General features: G+C 30.1%; 1 protein-coding gene across 1 annotated transcript in view; it reads right to left on the bottom strand.

The window, feature by feature from the left end:
- LOC100164446 overlaps positions 1 to 22,924 on the bottom strand; it is an 87,535-nt gene that overhangs the window by 26,754 nt on the left and 37,857 nt on the right. Inside the window, exons 2-3 of the mRNA XM_001951829.5 lie at positions 22,025 to 22,249; positions 19,214 to 19,356 (exon numbers count right to left, since the gene is read on the bottom strand). Coding sequence (XP_001951864.2) covers positions 19,214 to 19,356; positions 22,025 to 22,249 — 368 coding nt within the window. The remainder of the gene's footprint in view (positions 1 to 19,213; positions 19,357 to 22,024; positions 22,250 to 22,924) is intronic.

Below are 22,924 nucleotides of genomic sequence, written 5' to 3'. Positions count from 1 at the left end.
TTTAAATCTAAGATTTGAAAATTGAATACAAGATTCCTCATAAGAATGTCTACCTTTGTCAAAAAAATATCTACCTGAAAGTCAAATTAAATTTTTATGAACGTTTGAAGTTCAATTTTTTACAACATTAGATATTCTCTCGATTTCTAGCATGTAGCAATTTTCTGATTTTGTTATACTTAAAAACTGTAGGTATTGAAATTTACTCCATATGTTTACTTATCAATTCCCATACTTTTTAAGATTTTCAAAATATTTTGACTCGTTTTGATCTGTTTACGGACAATTTCAAATTAAATATATATAAATATATATAGTTATTTTATGTTCAAATTTTAGTATTTGTTATTTTTAAAAAAACATTCTTCATGGGTATTTGAAATTTAAGTATATTATTATATACAAATATTATAATAATTCACCTTTTCCAGCTATCGTATTAGTTATAACAATATAAATATAATATTAAGTATCCTAGGCTGACAAACTGTCGCCGTTCAGCATAATTTTTCGTATACAATGATATTATATCATTGAATTCAAATGTAACACCATCCATAATTTTGAAATCTAATACATGCATGATTATGTTTATATAGACTTTTAATTTCATAAAACATATATTGTTCAAATATATGAATAATTATATATTGTTATAATGATTTAGCTTAAACGAATAATAAATACATTTATATAACTGTTTAATATAATTTACGAACAAATATATTATAGTCAATGATAATAATATTATATTTGACTAAATGATACAATTATGGGCATTCATAATATATTTAATACATACACTGATTGTATTTTACATAAAACAATGATTTAGTTTTATGAAACCGCACTAACATATATATTTTAATTGAATAATGAATTTAATCTAAATGGCAAGAATAATAAAGAAGAAAATATTAAAAATCTCTCTATATTTGTGAACATGAAATTTAACTTTGAGACTAAGGGAGTGTTTCGGGAGATATGGCATAAGATTCCTCGGGGATGGCAGCTCAGAACGATAATAAAAGTTGTAATTCCTTTCTTCAAAAGAAATAATAATGATAATAAATAAATGTATAATATATAAGAATGAAAATGAAAATGATTTATGACAAGTAATAAATTATACGTGATCATTACATGGTCTTATTTATTATGTAATCGAAGTTTAATGTATATAACATAGCTAATAGAAGCTGCAGCCAAGAATACCACAACAAAATGTTTGATGTTTACTGTGTAAAATAATATAATATATGATAATAATAAAATGAGATTTCTAGACTGTAAATAATTAAACAGATTAAAGGCACGTATTATACGTAATGCATTCTATCCGGCCACGAGCAGACAACCTTATATTTATATATATATACGCGAAGATGTTATACGATACGACATGAACAATAATAGATGGCTGTTAACTGATTAAAAAACATAATATATAACGACGATACGACCTATTTAAGTATAGAGATGAACATACATTTTCAAATTGAATTAAAGCATAAACAAATGTATATTGTACCTACCTACTGTGTCTATATATACAATGATTTTTAAGTGATTCGCATAGTTCACTATTAATAATGCAAATAAAAATAACAGATTCAAGTAAAAACGGTTTTGTATTTTTCATCCGCAAGAATACATTTTATAAATTTATATATTTTTATATATTTTATAAATTTTATAACATTATAAATCCGTTATAGCTCTCGAGTACCTACTTAAGTACGCAAACACATAACCCTAACTAGCAAATTCTAAAAAAAATATACATATATTATTATGTTATATTATAATTTATAATACGAACTACACAAAAAGTGCAATATTTGACGGCGTACCTACACCTACCTCAAAGATGCGTACCATACCTTTATATATGGCTTGCACTTACATACTTGAAACCCACATTCTTAGTCCCATTTCACCTTAGTAGCAGTAGCAGTAGCAGCAACAGCAGTGATTTGGGCAATTTCTATAGTAAATTCCTGCCGACACACACACACATACTTTTGGTCGCATATTTTAGACAGCATACCGCCGCCGTTATGGTTTAGAGGGAAAACCGCAAAACGCGTATAGAGTCCGGTCGACACCCGAAGCGTAAGTTTGACATGTCACGCTGCACCGACGAGACCATGGATTTAACGCGATAAAATATTTATACATATCATATTTTAACCTAACTTTGTAAAATTATGTCCCCCGTCAAGGGAGCAAAAGAAAAAAATTCAATCAATAAGAATGTTGGCAATCGCACTTCGTTGTCGGCATATGCACTCAATAATATGGTATTCCTCCGCGGATGATAAAATTTCGATAAACAATAAAGAACCTCTATAAACACCTCCAGCGCAACGTGATCGATTTACGCGGCTAGTAGTAGACACTATACACATTATATATTTATATAATACATATATTATTATTACTATTATTATTCTTAAACGAGGACGGCGGATGTGGGCTAATGGCGGTGTTTCTATAAGACGTTTTGTCGGCCGTGGGGTGGTAGCAGTTTTTAAATATTATATTATTTCACCGGTCGCTGTTGTGCTTTCGTCGGGCAGTGGACGTTATAAAATATTATTCTTTGTATGTACATATTACGGAGAGAAGATATCACGCACAAACGCTCCGGCATAAATAGTTACATAATAATAATAATAGAATAGAATAATAGTAATCGTAATAAACGAACGTATATACAACTACATGTGCCGACGAGAATTGAATGCATGTCCGAGGGCGGTGTGGCGTACAGAGACGGTCGTGTATGCATATATTATTATAATAATATAGTTGTATTGCACCAGCAGCAGAATCGCACACGGAGAACTCTTCGTTTATTTTAATTTAGAGGTCCCTTTTGCCCGGCGGTCGTAAACTACCGCCGCTGCCGACAGGAGAGAGTGTGCGACGAATCAGGCTGGCCGGACCACATCGGCGGCGTAGCGGAGTTTATGTGAGATAGGGGTGGGAATATTAAAAATAAAAAATAAAAAAGTCATCCGATTAAAATATACGAGCTAATTTTACAGCGGTTTAATTTCGCAGGACAAATATTATAATTACTACAAGAGTTCGCGCGATCACGCCAAATCCAAGCAAGCGTACATATTATATATGGGTACACGTCTACTTATAATTCCAACTATACATATATATCTAACCTACTTATAGGTACGCATAAACATATTATTGTTTTAATGGCATACTCCGAAGAATCACGGCAGGCTATTATTATTAATTCGCACAGAGTTTATCGCCACGCATAACTACGATAAACATATAGCAATATAATATACACATAGCTTTGAGTAATAATAATATAATATATATCTGCGATGGATGTCGGTGATTTAAACATATACCCGAAATCAATACATTATTAATATAATAGGTTAGGTACTCAGAGAATTGTTCAGACAACAATTTTTTACATAATACACGCGCGTTTAAATGTATGTATTTATGGACACAGCGTGCGTAAAACAAGGTTTCGACTAATCAATTTGTTCGAGTATATCGCCGGAAAGGTTAATCGATATTTTCTTAGCTGGGATTATTAATATTTAATGCGCGCTATATATATATATATAAACATACGAACGCACATTTATAATATACATATACACACACACTGAAGTTACAACACTATACACGTATATAAATATAACAAAACCTTATTTCCATTACTCTTTGTTCTTTATGTTTTAGTTTAGTTTAGTTTAGAATGTACAATGTATTAATATTTATTGTAGTCTACCTGAGAAATTATATTCAATAAATAAAATCTGATTTATGTTAGCTTTGTATGAAATAATAATATACGAGAAAAGCGAGTACATCCAACGAAGACAGAAGACAATAATATAGGTCATCAAAAAAATTTGATTACACAAAACGGTTTTTTCATTTTACAACTGGTGGTAACTATTTTTACGACAGATTAAGAATAATATTTAATAACCGTAACTATTCTATAAAGTCTTGATTGACAGAAAGTATATCATAGCGTTGTGTGACCCCCTCCCCAACAGGGCCCCATTATTTAAGATATTTAATAAAAATGTTAATGCAAAAAATAGTTCCCGTTTACTAATAGTTATAATTACAGTAATCAATCAATCAAAAATGAAGACATTAATTCACTCAGTGTCATTAACAGTAGTCGAAAGTAATATTAATGGTAAACAAGTATAAAATAACACTGTGAGATAAGGATTCCAAATCAAACATTTTCGATTACGATAATGTAAAATGTAATAGGTAATCGTTTTATCCAAACATTAAGTCTTTGATAGAATATTTTATACATATAAAAACAAACAGGGAAACGTCTCAGTATTATACAAGGCAATTGCTATTAATAACTATTATAATAGGTACACGACGATTTTTATGTAAATATAATATCAAATCACGCAAACCATAGTGTATTTTACATGAATAATAAACATATTATATAATGACCTATACACGGGCCGCCGGTCGGTACACGTGGTGATGCATCAAAATTGCATATACAATACGCCGTCTCCATGTGATTTGTGAACCGATAAAATTTACAAAAGCCTTTTTACACATTGTAATAATAATTATTTTTTTATAAATATAAATTTATTTTTCTTTATGGGCAACCAATTTATTAAACTATCAAATGAATAATTCCAATTTTATTTTCATAGTAAGACATTTTAAACGTAATAATTACTTTTCGACGTGGTACAGTTTAAGACAGCGCTAACAATTTTGTTTCATTAACTTGACAGTAACTTGAGGAGAAAAATAAGTAAATGAAGGATTGATTTAATCCGCTTAAGAATTACGTGTTAAAATACATAGCGAGCGCAATAAATACTATTTGACGTCAGTATGCAAACAAATCTTTAACGTAAAAACCTCATAGCCGTTTTATTAAATCCCAGAAGATTTACATTGAAATCTAATAACTGCTATTAGCTGATTAAAACTATTAAAAGCGACATAAATTACTAAATACACTGTCGAAAATGTACACTTTGTAAAAAACGTCACGACAAGGGTTTTATTATTTTACCTTGTATATTAATCCTTATAATACCAAAAACATTAAATTTATGTCAAGTATTATAAGTTTTTTTACGCGTATGATAACCACACATTATTTTATTTATTAAAACTCGGCATATGTAAACTATTTTTATCGAATATTATTTATAAATTCAAATAATACAATGAAAATTAAAAATTTCTGATATTCTGAGAATATAAATCGAATTTGTTTTGAAAAATGGCTAATGTCAAAAATAATGTTAATAACTAACTCCAGCCAAACGAATTCTAAATTTTGTCATTTATTATTTAATTATAAAAGTGAAAACAATAGATGGTTGATGAGGTATTAAATTCTTAATGGCATCATCATTTTTAAACAGTAATCTTAATTAAACAGAATAATTATATACGAAGCGTTTACTTAATAAATTTTAAATATTACAAAACTATATTTTTATTAAAATAACAAAACATATATATATATCTGCCGGGTTTTGAATAAATGGAGATGCCCAACAATTTAACATACAATTTATTAAATATGTAGGTGATGAGATTTAATTTCCAAGTAAAATAAAAAAAATGTTTCTAAGTTCTGAACTCTACCAACTATACAGAGTTTAGGGAAATACTTATGAAACGTTAAAATTCTACAATTATTGTCCTAATAAATAATTCGACAAATCGCAAATTTTTTAACAACAGTACGACAACTATAAACTGTATCAATTGTCAATAACTTATAATACAGACAAAATATTAGCACTAGTCTACTATTATTGTAAAAAGTTATACGACTAGACCCATAATAATCAGGCCCCCCTACTTTATAAAACTAACATCTACCGTAGATAATCATTGACGATTTTCAGATCCACTGTTTCTAAGGAAATGAGCCACATACCACCTTATTCACGTGATCAGATTTAAAAGGTTTAAAAATCAATAGTTCCTGGTCTTGCGAAGTATAATGTCACTTGAGACCCTGTTCGATATAAATACTTCAAATATCAAAGTCCAATTAAATATATAAATATTAGTAAACAATTTGTAATAATTTGTAACCGCAAAATTAAAATTTGTAAACTAAGTCTTAACCTTAAATTTGTGTTTTTTTTTTGGGTGCTGATCTGACGTCACGAATTCAAAATGTCCAAGTCAAACCATACCAAAAAATTTGTAACCAATTCGTAATAATTTGTAATAGAAAAATCAGAATTTTGACTAACGTGGTGACGTTATGCTGGCACCCAAAAAATAACACGGGGGTTAAGACTTAGGTTACAAATTCTGATTTTGCGGTTACAATAATTATTATTTATTACGAATTGGTTACCAACTTTTTAGTGTGGGTAACTTCGAAGTTTTTATTTCGGGGCACCAGGATATGTGTTTAGATTACGGACCTTTAAACGCAGGCACTTTAATAAAGAACAGGGATAATATTTTTTAATTATATTCATAGTGTGACGGATTCCGATAAAATTGCGCAGAGCTTATGTGCAGTACGCTATATATTATACACATTACACATACAGTGGAACCTCAATAAGTCAAAATTCAAGGGACATGAAATTGTTTTGACTTGACGAGGTTTTCGACCTACTGAGGTTAGATTAGGTTAGGTTAAATTAGGCAAGGGAACTGCATTTATTTCGACTTATTAAGGGTTTAGACTTATCGAAGTTCTACTGTAGGTACCTAATAATCGTTTAGGTAAATTACGATAACAAACACCACGTGGAATTGATACATATACGATATACAAGCAATTTACACTTTACAATTTTACCGTTTGGCGATATTTCATCGATGACCGCGATTTACGGAACCTATATTATCCCATTGGTGGTGGGGGATGGGTGGGGTTAGTGCCTCTTATAATACGATATAGGGCCCGGAGGCGGTATACAGAAAGACAGAAGAACATAGAAACACTGCAAACGGCAACCGTCAGAGGAATGTAAATAAGATTTGCGTCCGATTTCGTCGACTAAGGAATTTTCGCATAATAATCAAATTTTTACGGATATAATATTATAATATTATATTCCTTCAGCGCGTATTAATGAAATATTATATACAATTAGCCGACATCTGATAGTTTTTTGAACTTTACCACGTGTATAAGAATAACAGTCGTTGATATTATATTATAATAGGGGGTAGCCGAGTTTTTACCGTCATCGTGTTGTGGAAAATGCAATTTACACTATAGGTACGCCGTACGCGTATTATTAAATATCAGTCTGCGCTAAACGAGACGTTAACCTCAGCCTAGTCAGGGTGCGGACGAGGGGTCAAAACGAGTGTAAATATTGACTGTTTGGCGCCAATATATTATATAAGATAGCTGACTGAGCGCTAAATCGTACTATATATAATATATATATATATATTAAAGTATATAAATTCTTTAGAGGTTCGCTCGTATTACGGCACGGCCACCGCACTAGACTACGCGGAGTGTGACTGTATATATATACGCACAATCTCACCTTTCCGCCTCCGCCCGAGTGCTGTACAAACAATAAGACGCGCGCGCCACACATATAGCTGTGGCGTTTCCGCGAGCACAGCTCCTCGCTGAATAAAACTATTGTGTATTATACAGCCGCTGTTATATTGATATTTACCTTAGTCATCGCTACCCACACACCCACCTACCCCACCACGCCATTCGCCGCCCACGACCGCAGTCAATAACTAGACGCGTCACTATACTATATTATTATTTATACAACTAAGGGATGAGGTCACGGTTGGGTGTAACGCGTGGATGGAGGAGGTGAAATATTTTCGTTGAAATAGGAACTTTGAAAAATGTGTACGATTAAAAGAAAAACGTACAAATATTTTTTATAAACATATATTACATGCATACAATTTGTGTGGGAAAATTGTATTGATATATAAATATGTATTATGCGGCCTGTAAATTGTAAGACTGAGAGCAAATCAAATTATAAATCCGGGACTAATTAAACCTATATAATATGATATAATTATTATTACACCTAAGGGTAGACAATATTTAAATTATATACATGATTGTTGAGCATACTACTGCGGTTATAAAGTATGACTGTCTATTATAATATGTTCATTTCCATATATAACAGCGTGGTACTGCGTGTTTCAAATTTCGATTAACGTGTCTTTTGAAGAAAAAAAATCAATTGACCGAACGTATATTCGTTTTTACGTAGATAAAATAATAACGACGTTTGAAAAAAAAATATACGATGGCTTCAAAGCTTCAGCGTTTTTAATGAGGCTCGCGTCTGCCATATATACGAGTCGGACCAGGTTCTTTTCCGGAAACGATGGTAATATTATATAGATTCTCTTTTAGAAGTAAAGGCATTTGTACGTAAATATACGCTTATATACAATACATGTATACAACCAAATACCCGAGAAACCACGCAGTGGAAAGGGCCAAGGAGACGGGAGGGATGCGCATATTATATAACTCTTTAAAAATCGTAATCTCGCAAAGTTAAGCCAACAGAGTATTGCTTTTCGTTATTGCATATTATTTTTTAACTTAAACTTTTCAATTTTTTTTCTTCTAGTTTTTCATTTACTTTACTTTTAGGATTGTGTGGATTTAATAAAATGATCCTATTTCGCGGGTCATTTCCTAAACGTACTTTATGCTCGCTGTACGCACTTTTATCAGTGTTTATATTGTTATTTTTTTATTTCGAATATAAACGGTTTAATAATAACAATAATAACAATATGTGGCTCTAATATTTTAGCGTTATGTACACACTATTAGGTATACGTGCTTACTAGAAAAATGAATAAGTATAATGTACCAACACATAAAAATATCATATTTGTAACTTTGTTATTTCATTATTCATTTTGGTAAATTATCAATTCTCAGTTTAATAATGAATTCTGTATTTGTATGATTCAGGTATATTATATCAAAAAACTCCAAACATCAAGTTAAAATAACTATATTATATAAAATAATAAAACTCACAGCAAATTTTAAATCCACAGAGACATCTGAAAACTATAAAATTGATATACAAATTCATACCTAAAACGTATATTAAAAAATGTCCCTATAATCGTGAAAAGAAAATAAGGATATTAGGTGTATAACTATGATAATTTAATACAATTTACCATTTATAAACTTTCTATTTCGAAAATTGTAAATATATAAATTTAAACATAACTATACTATATACATTATACACTCAATATGCATACATAATAAAAATTGTTGTATGTAAATAATAATTTAGTCAAGTCAATAAAATAAAGGTAAAGAAGATCAAACATCAAACACGTCTTAAAATAAATGCAATGTTAAATTATATTATGTACTAATAAAGTAATAACACACGAACATTTTTAAAAACAAATTTACTTTAAAATATATAATTGTTTTTAATAATTAGGGAATAGTTAAAGAACACTTAAAGTATCTTAGCTATACTTTGTTTTGAAAATAAAATTTTATTCAATTTTTGAATTGGCAATAACATTGTAAATTCTCATTAAATTTTCATGAAAATGATTAAAATTAAAAACTGATAGAATGCCTACATTGCCTAGGTGACTAGATAATAATCTTACCTTTAAATTTTGTAATTCATTCTAATTTTTAAGTTAACGGCATAAAACGTGAACTGCTGAGCGTACATTTGGTATGTTACGCGTTTGTAAGACGGAGACGTGGGTGTGGCGTTCTCTTAATGTTAAATCGTATACAGTCAAACATTAATTGTTTAATGTTAAATACTTAAATCGTATATATAGCCAAACATAAATCAATTCTACTCGCAATATTCTTTGTTTTTTTCCTGTCTATATGTATACTTTGGTTCAATAAGTTGAATTGAGATCTTAAACATTTAGTATGTATACGAAATAACAGGTTACAGGAGTAATATAACCTCATAATTATATTACACATAGTATGGTACCTTTATAGATTATTTAATTTATAGTTAGGTTAACTAAGAATTGTTATTAGACAGACTAACAGATGTAGGAATACGATTATTACTAACATATTTCAAAATAGAATTACTGATATAAAAATATTTAGTTCAAAATATATTTAATTTAGCAATGGCAAATTATTGGCGCGTTGTGACCAAATTATCCTTTGACCTGTACACACTGGGGGACGATAACGTTAGGGGATTTAGGAAAAAGATAAAACTGGAAATATATATAATTTAAAGTACGAAATGATTCCACAGACGACAAATAAAAGTCGTGCCCACAACACAACTCACAGATCATTGAACAAAACGTTACTGTTCGCTTGTGTTACCGATAAACATTATAATACGTATATATATATTATTATACTGTTATTCGTGTCATGTCTTTTGTCGGCCATTGAACAAACATAACGCTGGGCAGATAAAACCCCATAAGAAAAACAACTAAAAAAAAATATGTTTGAGCTTACTACCCAACATATTACATAGTTCCACATAAATAATACATATAGTTCGTGCAAAATAAAATCTTTGAAATTGTGGACATTTAAAATATCATGAACAAAAAAATAATACATACCATTAAAATTCGGTAAGTCTATAAATAGTTAAAGCTAGGCGTTAATAAATAATAGAGCATAAGCAATAGTAAAAAAAAAACCATGATGTTTTAAAGTTGTATTGAAAGTTGATATTTTCTAGAATAATGTTTAAAATTTCAATATCAAATTGATCGGAGAACACAAAAATATGCATAAATATAAACCAAATACCGCATAATACATATCGGCGAAAACTATAAATATATAGCTCGCCCAGGAAATAACTAAGGAAAGCGAAATAATTTTTTAAAGGACGTCTATTTCTATCAAATAAAACGAAATCACTGCTTTAACTGTTCAAATTTTCCATTACACGTTCTGCCATTCCTATACCAATATACCATACCTATATTTACGATAATATTTATGCAGCATAAAATCAACCAATCAAGGATCTCGATTGTTGGCGTGGGCATGTACCAGTTGCCCCCCAAAAGTACCTTTTTTTATATCAATTCCCTTTAAGCTACCTAGAGCAAAATGTACCAGTTGCCCTCATATGTTAATATATACACGATTACAATATATAGCCCGTAAAATAGGGGAGGTAAATATATATAAATAATAAATAAAATTGTTTACAAAAATAAAGTAAAATTATTTTGATAATTGCAATTATATATGATATTGTATTTTGTAATAAAACAAATACATAGGTACAGTGCTATAAGCAGTGTAAACGAAATTAAAAATATTACTAATTGCACATACTTAAACAACAAAAGCCAGAATTTAAGATTTTATAAATAAATATAAAAACAAGAATATCAGTAGACTAGATTTTGTAAAATCTATTAGTAATTATTATAACAAAACATAATCTTTTATCAAATTTTTTTTTGTTGTTGTTAAATTATAACATTGTATGCCACATAATTATAATATTTATTATTTTATTGACTACCTATTGTCTTCATATTATTTTATTAGTAATTATTACAAAATACGATAATTTTCTATCATTTTATACTACCTATTTTACTTTATATTTATAAATAATTTTATTTATTATTTGTATATTTACCTCCCCTATTACACGGGCTATATATTGTAATCATGCGAGGGAAACTGGTATATTTCGTTGAGGGCAACTGGTACATTTGGTTGAGGGCAACTGGTATATTTTTAAAATCCTGATAACAGCCGTGGGGGGCAACTGGCCAACACTCGTTGGCGTTCCATATAATACAGTACCTATAGTACCTACATCAACATCAGTATATACAGAGTGTCCTGTGAGGATATACCCATTAGCCATAGAGGGGGACTCACCGCCCTGATAAAAACTGGTTTTTTGTTGTTTTACCCATTAACTAAAAAAATTATTAAAAATAATGAGATTAATGAAAATAAAATTTTAAAAATTCAAAATTTTGACAAAAATAAACTCTATAAAATGGTTATCTTTAATTGTTTCAAAAATATAAAATATAAAAAAATAAAAATTTTTATTTTAACTTTTACTTTACCTTACCAAAACATTTAATTAAATTAAAAAATATGTTTAGTCAAAAAAAACAGATCTATGATATATTTATTATCTCAGGAGATATCACAATGGATAAATCCTCACGGGATACTCTGTATACATATTACATATAATATAGCATATTGTTACAGAATAAAGCTGATCATTATATTCCATATATGGACTCTATTGGGAAACCATCTTCAAAGCAGATGTTCATTTTTAATGCGAAATATTTGTGGTAAGTTTGTTTGTCGGGTGTTTCGTATAAATCCTTCACCCTATCTGTGGTACCGTATAATAATTGCATAAATAGGCTATTCTAACGGCATCGTAATATTCAGGCCCCAACGTACAGTGATAAATAACCAGCAGTCTGTTTTTATCATTTTGCAGTTCCTCTACAGTATATATATATATACACAAGGTGTAGAGTGTACACCTTATATATAATTGAACATATTTAACATATTTATGGAATTGTGTTTTATTTATCTTTCCTTTTTTGTCACCCTCTTTGACAAAAAAAAAACTAAAAATACCTGTACTTAAATGACCGTATTAAGTAACTTTTTTGTAGTGAACAACTTTCCTAGTATAATGTATAATATATATATTATAATCACCTGAGATTTCCAGAATAAGAATGATAAATGTACATAAATGACAAATAATTTTTGTCGGGACTATAAAAATAAACCATTATATTAATTTGTATAAACATTTATATAATTTACAAATATTTTAAATACCTATATGATTGATGTCGCACAAAAATGTTTTAGTGGCTTGGCGTGGTGCGTTGGCTGCTACCAGTCGCGGAATGCGACTGGGAGCAAGTAACGGCGACAGTTACTAGCTTCCGGATGGGTGACCACCCGGATTCATAGTAGTTAAAAATCTTGCCACGCATACACGTGTTTGCTACCCAACTTAACAACCGTAATAATCGTAAAAACAACCTACCGTACCAATCTTACCCCTACCATAGTTCATAACCCCTACAACAGCTAATGGCCTTAGTCGCCGAGCTTAAGTTCAATTTAAAAAAAAAAATGTTTTGGTTTCAATTAATGGAGTAATGGAATATTATATTTCCTACAATTTAAAACCAATGAATAAAAAAAAATGAAAAACAAGATAATCATTACCCGAATGTCAAATATAATTTTTCAATAAATATTCATATTGAGTGCTTACATCGTATGACATTATATGGTAGGTAACCTAAAATATATTTTTAAGTATAAAATATATAGAGAGCTAAAGCTTATCCTAAAAACTATTATTATAAAACTATACGGATATATTTAAAAATTCAAAAATTCAAAAATAGTTTAAAAAAATTGGATAGTAATATAGAAACTGAATGTTATTTAATTTTTAAAATTGGTTGAAAAATGTTATGATAAAATACAATGTAATACACAGGTATGTACGGCATGTATTTGTAACAGTGGAAATGTAGGACAAAAAATACTAGAACTAAAAGAATGAATTGTAAAGAATCCTTGTATAGTTTGGGTTAGGTTAGAAAGACGTTCCCTTATTTTTGGTTAAATTTTAATCACAGAAAACGTCATATCGATTTACGTTCATGCCACCCACAAAGGAGATTATAGAACAGATGACATCCAGAAACACTTTGACTATTAGTACATTCTGAAAAGTGTCAATAAAATGTTTTATGAACTTCTTAACGCTTTACAACTCAAGAGAAAGTAAAGAAAAAACAGTTCTATTAATATAATACTACGAACAAGACACATCACGTTATAATATTTGGCATTTTTTAAGAATTAGGGTAATAGGATTTCTACTAGGTACTTAAAAAATCAGCACAAAACTTATACAATATTAATAAAAAAAAAAGTGAAATTCTGTACAGCTATAACTAGAACGAATGTTGAAAATGGAAAAACTATTCAAATCATCATTAAAATTAAATATTCTTTATACATAATTAATTTTATGATTATTGAGCTCAACTATATATTTAAAAAATAAACACGCTTCAAAGTTCAAACTTTTAATGTGCCATTTATTAGAGTATGTTACAATTTTAATTTTAAGACAATCGCTTTCTGAAAACTATTCCAAGACTAGTCGTTTTAGCGATTTGTAAACGCTTTTGTTGTCAAAGAAATCGTATAATAAATAAGTTTTCAGACTCGACTAACAAAATAAACATCACAAAGATGTAACATATTTACGCAAACGCTTGATAATAGTTGATCACGATTGAGAAACAAACGAAGGGTCTTATAATAAACGAATACAACACTAAGAAGATTAAAATTAAATCAATTTTCAGAGGAACATTCTGATCCATATTTATGAGTTTGCTAAAAGCGAAACAAAAACAAAAACAGAAGATTTCGACCACGAAGCATACAGATTAAAAATAACGTTCGTCACTTATATATCTATATATAGCCCATACCTTTGGAGGATGACGAGATAAAATTCATGACATTTCACTTATATACTCTAGTATAAAATAAGCCATAAGGTAAGTAATGTAAGCGGTAATAAATTTCGTCAAAATATCCCACAAGACATCATAAACACATACCGCTGTACAGCGTGCGTCGGTTTCTCAAATATATATCATTTCATACATTTGCAACAAGCTGTACAATTTCACACTGTATATAATATTATATGCATGAGACATTGTGTACAGACGGTTCGTTAGTTCCATGACCCAATTCTCCCTGCACGCGTGCTGTATACGCACCGAAACAAAATGTTTGAAACGACCATATATCATCGTGGCCAAGTGGAAAATTGCGTTTAAATTTTGATGTATAATATATTGTTTAATATTTATTAATATTTTGTTTTTATCGTGCCGCTGCGCGAACACAATGATTTGCTGCGGCGGTCCCCGCATTATATATAATACTGCAAGCACATATACGCACGTCCCAGAGCTCTCCCCATCTATACCCATGCCACTATTGCTTAAACCATTTATATTTTGACGTTTTCAGTGTGGCTGTTTGCCGAACGTGTCTGAAAGGCTTAACTGCAGCGGTCTGCGGGGTAGGAGTAGAGGGTGCGTCGGCGGCAGTAATGAAGCTCGGACTTTGATTATCGCCAGGTAATCCGGTGGCTCGCCGGCACACGTTCCTGCTTCACTCCCCCAATAAATCAACCATATAATTCGTGTTTGCTCACCAGCGTCGGCACTCCCCATACTACAACAATCCACCCACTTCCTTGCCACTCAGCTCTCTCTCTCTCTCTCATACACACACACACACACACACACACACAACTTCCTCGTGTCCACCAACTCTGCTCATTATGCAAAACCCGTATCAAAAGCACTATAATATTGGTAACCACGGACGCAACTTTGCATCAAAATGTTCTAAATCTGTTTATTACGCCTCGTAGAACAAATTTACTAGACAAATGTATGTTTTGCATATATTATGTCAAGTCATTATATAAAGAATTACTCGGTTTTGTCTATATAGCGCCTCATCGCCGGCACAAACGGGATATAGCCTGAGAGGAGGGAGATCGGACGACGGTGACCTGCCTGCAAAAGCTACGTTACGTCGATATACAAAACTTTATTAAATATCAGTTTGATACACCACAATTTGTAACCACGGTAATTTACGATGAAACAACATATATAATATACAATATACATATCTAGTATATATGTATATGTTTATATTCAAGAGATCTATAGAGTATGTACTCAGGTCGTTTACGTGTGTGTGCAATGCCAACACATATAGTATAGTGTTTATATATGAATTTCGTTTTAAATTAAGATGGTTAGGAATCATGCAAGAATTTTGCAAAAATAAAAATTGCAAATGTTATACAATACGCAATACTCACACTTAAAGACACCTATGTTACTTACCTATAAGTTTCAAAGGAGCGGGTCCTTAATTTTTTTTTTTTAAATTAAGTTTTCGAATTACATAAAAAATTCTGATATTTTTGCTTAGCTATATACCTACTTTTATTATTTGTTTTCACTCGTCAATATTTTAGAACATACATTATACAATTATAATGAATATACTTGACGTTTCACAAAGGAGAATCATTTTTTATATAGTTTTACCATTTCAATAACAAAATTATGCATTATTCATGGCCTTACTCATATACCAAATTGAAATCTAAATGAAAAAGTCGAAAACAGATGTGTAATAATGCTTATAGAAAAGGGCAATAAAATAAATATGTATAAATAATAACCCTAAAGTTTAATAATTTATAAAATACTGCTTCTTCTGCAGATATGAAATACTTACTCTTTGTTTGTTAATAAAGATGAAATAAAAATTTGTTGTTAGCTGTATGGTGGAAAAAAATTTTGTTTATAGATGCGCCATGACACTGTCCACTTATGAAAACTTATAATATATACCTTCATAAAAATTAAGCTATCTTTGAAATTGTGTCATATTATGAATTACCGCGTTTAATTATTATATATAGCTGTTAAAATATGTGACTATAATACATTGTTCATAATATATATATATATATAATTTCAGTAACTATTATTAAACTGAAAATGGAATTTCACTGTATTTTTAGCTACCATACTTGGACATGCATTAAAAGATACATTTATGTTTAAAAAATATCATGTAAACTTTCATATGTATTTTAGTAAAACTTTACCCGACAAATAAAGGACAATAAATTTACTTTTGTTCAACGATTAACTCAATAATGATATATGCATGCAATAATGTGTTTCTACTGTAAGGTTGTTGTTTTTTTATTTATTTATTTTTTTTTTTAACACGGGTTAGTGCGTTATGGGGCTCTAGGGACAAAACGCGTTTGGAGTTCTAATTTAAACAGCCCAACATCCCTAAGGTTACAAAATAGATGAATAAATGTGAAAACCATACTCAAAAGATATGCCTGAGGTAACACTTTGCATAAAAACACAAGAAAAAAACATTGTCACGTCGAAGAAAATCTCTAATAGTTTGCGTATTAGAGATATGCACTGGCTATTTTTTTTCAGCCCAAACCTGCCAGAAACTAAAATTAAAAATTTGTACCCACCCAGGCCTTAATTATTTTTTAAAACAAACCAGACCAGGCCCGTTTTTAATTTAAAAATCTATTAAAAATAATTATAAAACTATAATAAAATACGCTGGACAAGTCAAAAACAGTGTATGTTGTATATACATATATAATATCACTATATTAGTATTGTCTCGAATTCTCGATTGTCGTCGACAATAAATTACCGTTTCCTCAGTTTCCTGTGAAAAAAAACATAGTTTCGATAATATACTTGTAGGTACTCCATATAATTTCCGTTAAAACGTAAAAAGTAAAATGTACAATTTACGTTGTATTTTTAACCGACCTGATCTAAAGTCAAGAAGACGATTCAACCATATAACCAACCAGAAATATTTTTCTTATGGCTCGTCCCGGCCAGATACGTACCGGGTTGGACTGGGCCAGTCAGTGCAGATCTATATTGCGTGTATTATATGTATTAACTAAAGTACCAACTAGATTCATCAATGTTGATGATCGGAGCATTTTTTCTACAACAAAAAGTGTCTTCAGACACACAAAAAAAACCCATCATTATACAATTAATCAATACATTCATCACTTCGCTCAGAATCTAATAAAGTATCAACAAAAAAATATAATTTCAGTAATACAATTCTATAATAAATAAGCAATACGAGAATATTGCTTGAGGAAATATGAAAAAAAAGATATAACTAAACATTTTAATTTTAAAATATGTTGTGTTTGAAAATTTGACTAGGTACACTAAAAACAAATTATGATAATTTAGTTTAGCGAATTACACCTAAAAGGAGTTAATTAATCAAGATTCTTTTCCAGGCAACGCCAGGTTATTCAGCTATTTGTAATATGTATGACATCTTCCTTTTATATTAAGACTTAATCAAATATTTACTAGAAATCCAGCAAATAGTAATAATAATTGTATTTGAATTGTATATTTTTAACTTATTTCAGAATTGTATTTACAAGTTAATATTTTTATATTTATTATAAACAATAATTTCCTGTATAATACTATAATATGATACGCATATTATGTAAACAAGAATAAAACATTTTAAAAATAAGTTGAAACCAAAATTTAAAAGTAAAAAGTAATATTCAAATTTCAAGCAATTATCTGCACATTTTTATTCATCATTCATAGAATCATAATTTAAATTGTATTTTTTTTTAAATTTTTTTATCAAATATTTAAATATAAAATGAAAATTGTTATGTACGAAATATTACGAGGTATTAATTAAAATTAAAATATGTAATTATATAATATCGTATAACTTTTATAATAGTTTCTCTTGCTTGAATTTGAATGAGTAATGTTTTATTACTGGCAACTTTGTTTCATGAATAAGAAATAACTATATGAATAAATAATAAATTCTTTAAATATAAGTTAGGTACCTACCTACCCACCTATAGTTAAATTATTAAAAATAATATAATGCAATGAGATAATATTTTATAAGTAGCTTTAACTTTTTATAAAGGTACCTTACTATTATATTGCGCGTAAGTAAAAAATATTAGATACTTAAAGTTTACGTTTTCTTAAACTAAATATTGTGTATTAATTTAGAGTGGATGTGTGTAAAAAAATTAATAATTATAACCGTGATGCTTCATATAAAGAAAATAATAACTATATAGTATATAGTATTATCTATATCGCATTATCGCTCTTAAGAATATATACATTAATATATCCGTTTGTTTTATGTGAGATACTTCATGCAAATTGGAACAAAACGAAAGGAGTTTATAAACCGCTAATACTAATAACACTATTATAACCTACAACCCTAAAAACTCACTTCAACGGTATGCTATACATTTGCATGGACTTTAGGAGCGACCTAACCGTTGGCTCGCGCGTACGTCATGACATTCCAAATACATACGACGAATAATATACAACGTAAATATATAGATCGAATGCTATGATATAAGAAAATAATAATAGTACGCCCAAGCATTTAAAATGCACGTATGTATAAATATAATATATAATATAATATGTACGTGCGTTCACTGTTCACTGTACTTACGGTTGTTGTACGGTGTGCTGTCTGATAGCGGTGTTCAGGTGTACGGGTGGTCTAACCGCCGCGGCGGCCGGCGGAAACCTTCTTTCGGCCATTGTCAGACCGTAAATTTCGTCTTCTTCGCGATCGCTCAGACAGCTAGACGGCTGCGGAATAAAAAAGTAAAATAAATAATAATAAAAAATAAGACCAAAATATAGTGAAAAATAAATAGGTACGAAAACTCCGCCGTATAGATTTTAGTAACACGTACGTGCGTCTTCGCACCGGAACAGACAAAAGTTTCCCAATCAACGCTGAATAGAATGGACGGAGCTACCCTCATCATTCCTGCCCCCAACGTTACCCGTCCTACGCGCTTTACGTGCGCCGCCGTTTTCTCAGCTCCTTTGAACGTCTCTCTAATCCCTAAGGGTCCCACTCACTTAACAACAACTGCACTCAAAAGAGTCTAGCACGACTGATTGAAATGGTCGCTAGTTACAAATACATCTACGTTAGGTTAGGTATGTATAGTATAGACGCGCGCTAAGACAATTTTCCTTTTATTCGCAAATCGACTTTAGTGAAATCTAGTGATTTGATTGGGTGTTTTCATTAACACATACAGCAATAGTCTCTTGTCTAGATAGAATAACATTAAATACTCACGGACGATATAACGCAAAAATACATATAATATATATGATATCTATTGTATAGTATCTAATGACTCCAGTCCATATAAATTGAACGTATTTAAATAATAATTACACAGGAGTACTAAGTCCGATTAAACTGTAAATACAGAGTGAAGAAAAATACAAACATAAATAAATTACTTTAAAACTTCTTATAATCTGCATATTTTCATCACTATGGGTTTTTGATGATTTTCAAGAGTATACTTAAGAGGATTTCAGCGCTCACAAGCTACATAGACCAAACTCATTTGTGCAAAACTTTTTTTTTATGATTATTGAGTTATTTTATAGTAAAACCGACCTTCAAAAAAATTATAGAAAGTATAATATTTTCGAGAATTTGACAAATATTTTAGTCTAAATATAGTCTAAATACCTAGATACCCAGTTAATTTTCATTTAAAGTTGAATATAACGCCAAATAATAAATAAAATACAACCCGATATGTACAAGGTGATTCTTTTATCACTGAACCTTCATTATTTCAAGAAATGTAAATGTTTTTGAAAATATTATTTTACATAGTTTCAAGTCGTTTACAAAACAACGTATTTTCAAGTATTTTTATCCTGATAATTTTTCAAGTTTTTACTGTTTTGAACGACAACATAGAGCTTTAATTTCATATTCCAAAGCAGATTAATTTTCTAAGTATTTTGAAACATAAAAATCAAATTTAGGGCTAGTAGTTTATGAGTTATAAGTATTTAAAGTTTAGATGAGCGGAGTAGTGGACAAATATTTCGCGGGGTAGCCCCGTAGTACCACTCCACTCCGCTTATCTAAACTTTAAATATTTATAACCCATAAACTACTCGCCCTAAATTCGATTTTTATGTTCGAAATACTTAGAAAAATATTCTACTTTGGAATATGAAATTAAAACTCCATGTGATCATTCAAAAAAGTAAAAAACTTAAAAATTATAAGGATAAATATACTTGAAAATATAATTTTTTAATAAAAACAACGTTGCTTGGTAAACGACTTGGAAACTGTTTAAAATAATACTTTCAAAAACATTTAAACCTCTTGAAATAATTAGTGTTCAATGATAAGAGTCACCCTGTATAACCTTAAGCAAATATTATTCATATTCTCTATAATTTTTGTAATATGTGATTTTACTCTCAGACTTCTCAAAAATTGTCATAAACTGCTTGCACGAAGAAGTTTAGCATCTACGTTACGCGTAGGTCAGAAAAAGAAAACAAATAACGCTCTAACATTATATATTAAATTAATAAAGTATAAACTATATGTGTGGAATAAAATTTAGTGTGGAATAAAATGCTTATACTAATCAGGGACTGGACCCGAAACTAAAAGAAGCGGTTCTGGAACCGGAACCTTTAAAATATTTAAAACTGGAACCGGAACCAACAATTGTATTTTAATATATAAAGTACCAGAACCAAACCAGAATTTTTAAATTAAAAAGTTTCTTTTAGGTTCAAAAATAAAATAATTTTACTCATCATAATTTAAAGGTATTATTGTTTTGTGTATAATCTATGTATGATCATATTATGAGTTTTCTAATATTTCTTATACTATATTAACAAAACCCGCATTCCGGATAGGTATTTAAAATTATTATATTTTTCGGTACTATCTGGAACCGGCACCGGTACCTTTATTTTTTTTCATCAAAGAACCAGGACCGGAACCGTTATTTTATTTTTGGAGAACCGGTACCGGAACCGATACCAATAAATTCAAAAGGTTCCAGTCCCTGATACTAATACTTAAGCTAATACAATATACTATAATACGATAAATACGAATGAAAAAGTATTGGCAATAGGTATAAGAATTTTAGATTGTTTTATCAAAATATATTATATACATTATAAAAAATGAGAATATGAGGTATTGACCGTGATCAAAATGGCTTTCATAAATTTAAATGAGGGTATAACATTAATCCGAAACACACATAGTATAATGTTTATTTTGTTATTATACGTTGTTCACAAAATATTATTTAGAGTTAAAACATTTTGTTTAGAAAAAAATAAGCAGTATAGGTACTATTATAGAAACATAACAACGGTTCAAGTACCTACGTAAATCTTTTAACATGTATGTATGTAATATAGAACGAAAATCGTGATTTTGAATACTCACAGAGTATTTTCCGGGCGCGTACAGGTGATGAGAGTACGGATTTCCGGCCATGTTGCACGGCGACCTGGAGGGTGACGAGGGGGCTAACAACGTGATCCGGGGAGATAATTCAGCCCACTCAGCGGCCCTAAGTTCGTCCAGATACTCCAGAATGTCCCGATAATGGGTGTTGTACAGATCCGCGTACCGGGACGCTAAGCCTTCCAAATAGCCTCGTTCGCCGTTCTGTAATCATAATAATAATATTATTAAAAAATATATATATTAAATTAAATGAAATGAAAAACTCATTAATAAGGCAATCGTGACGGGTGACCGAGGGTGAATTTTAAATTTTCTCTTATGTACACGCCAGAGGGTCGTATATGAACAGGGAGGCGTAGAGAAATACGCCACACGCCACTTATATTGGTATTAAACGAACCAGACGGAGATTTCCAATCTTGCAGTGAAGCCAGGATTGGGTCCCCAAACTCATTTTCTGGGTATTATTTATTTTTCATCCACCCGAAGAGGGCTTCAATAACTGTCAAACCCCGTTAAAAATTGAGATTTCCTGCAGGACCCGCCACAGAAGAAATACAGACGATAAAACAATAGTATAACGAAAGCGATTTATTAGCTGGTCCAGCTATATTAAATTCATCGTTTTTTTTCGTATGATTTACGACCTAGCGTATACCATCCAATTGTGAAAAATAAAAATAAACCTTGTATCGTAGAATATAATATATTCTTATAAATTATTATTGACACCTTTATACGCGTGAAGTACGAAATAAATCGACACAAAAAAGATATGTGTCACTACTATGCCCTCTCTGTTAGGTAGTTCATTACAAACTGATTCCAATTTTCCTAACATGCCAATGTATATGTGTTGAGAATAAATCTATCTAC

Source organism: Acyrthosiphon pisum, chromosome A2 (assembly GCF_005508785.2).
Source record: "Acyrthosiphon pisum isolate AL4f chromosome A2, pea_aphid_22Mar2018_4r6ur, whole genome shotgun sequence".
NCBI lineage: Eukaryota > Metazoa > Arthropoda > Insecta > Hemiptera > Aphididae > Acyrthosiphon > Acyrthosiphon pisum.
Note: the sequence above shows the minus strand (reverse complement) of the source record. Positions and strands in the feature narration are given on the sequence as shown.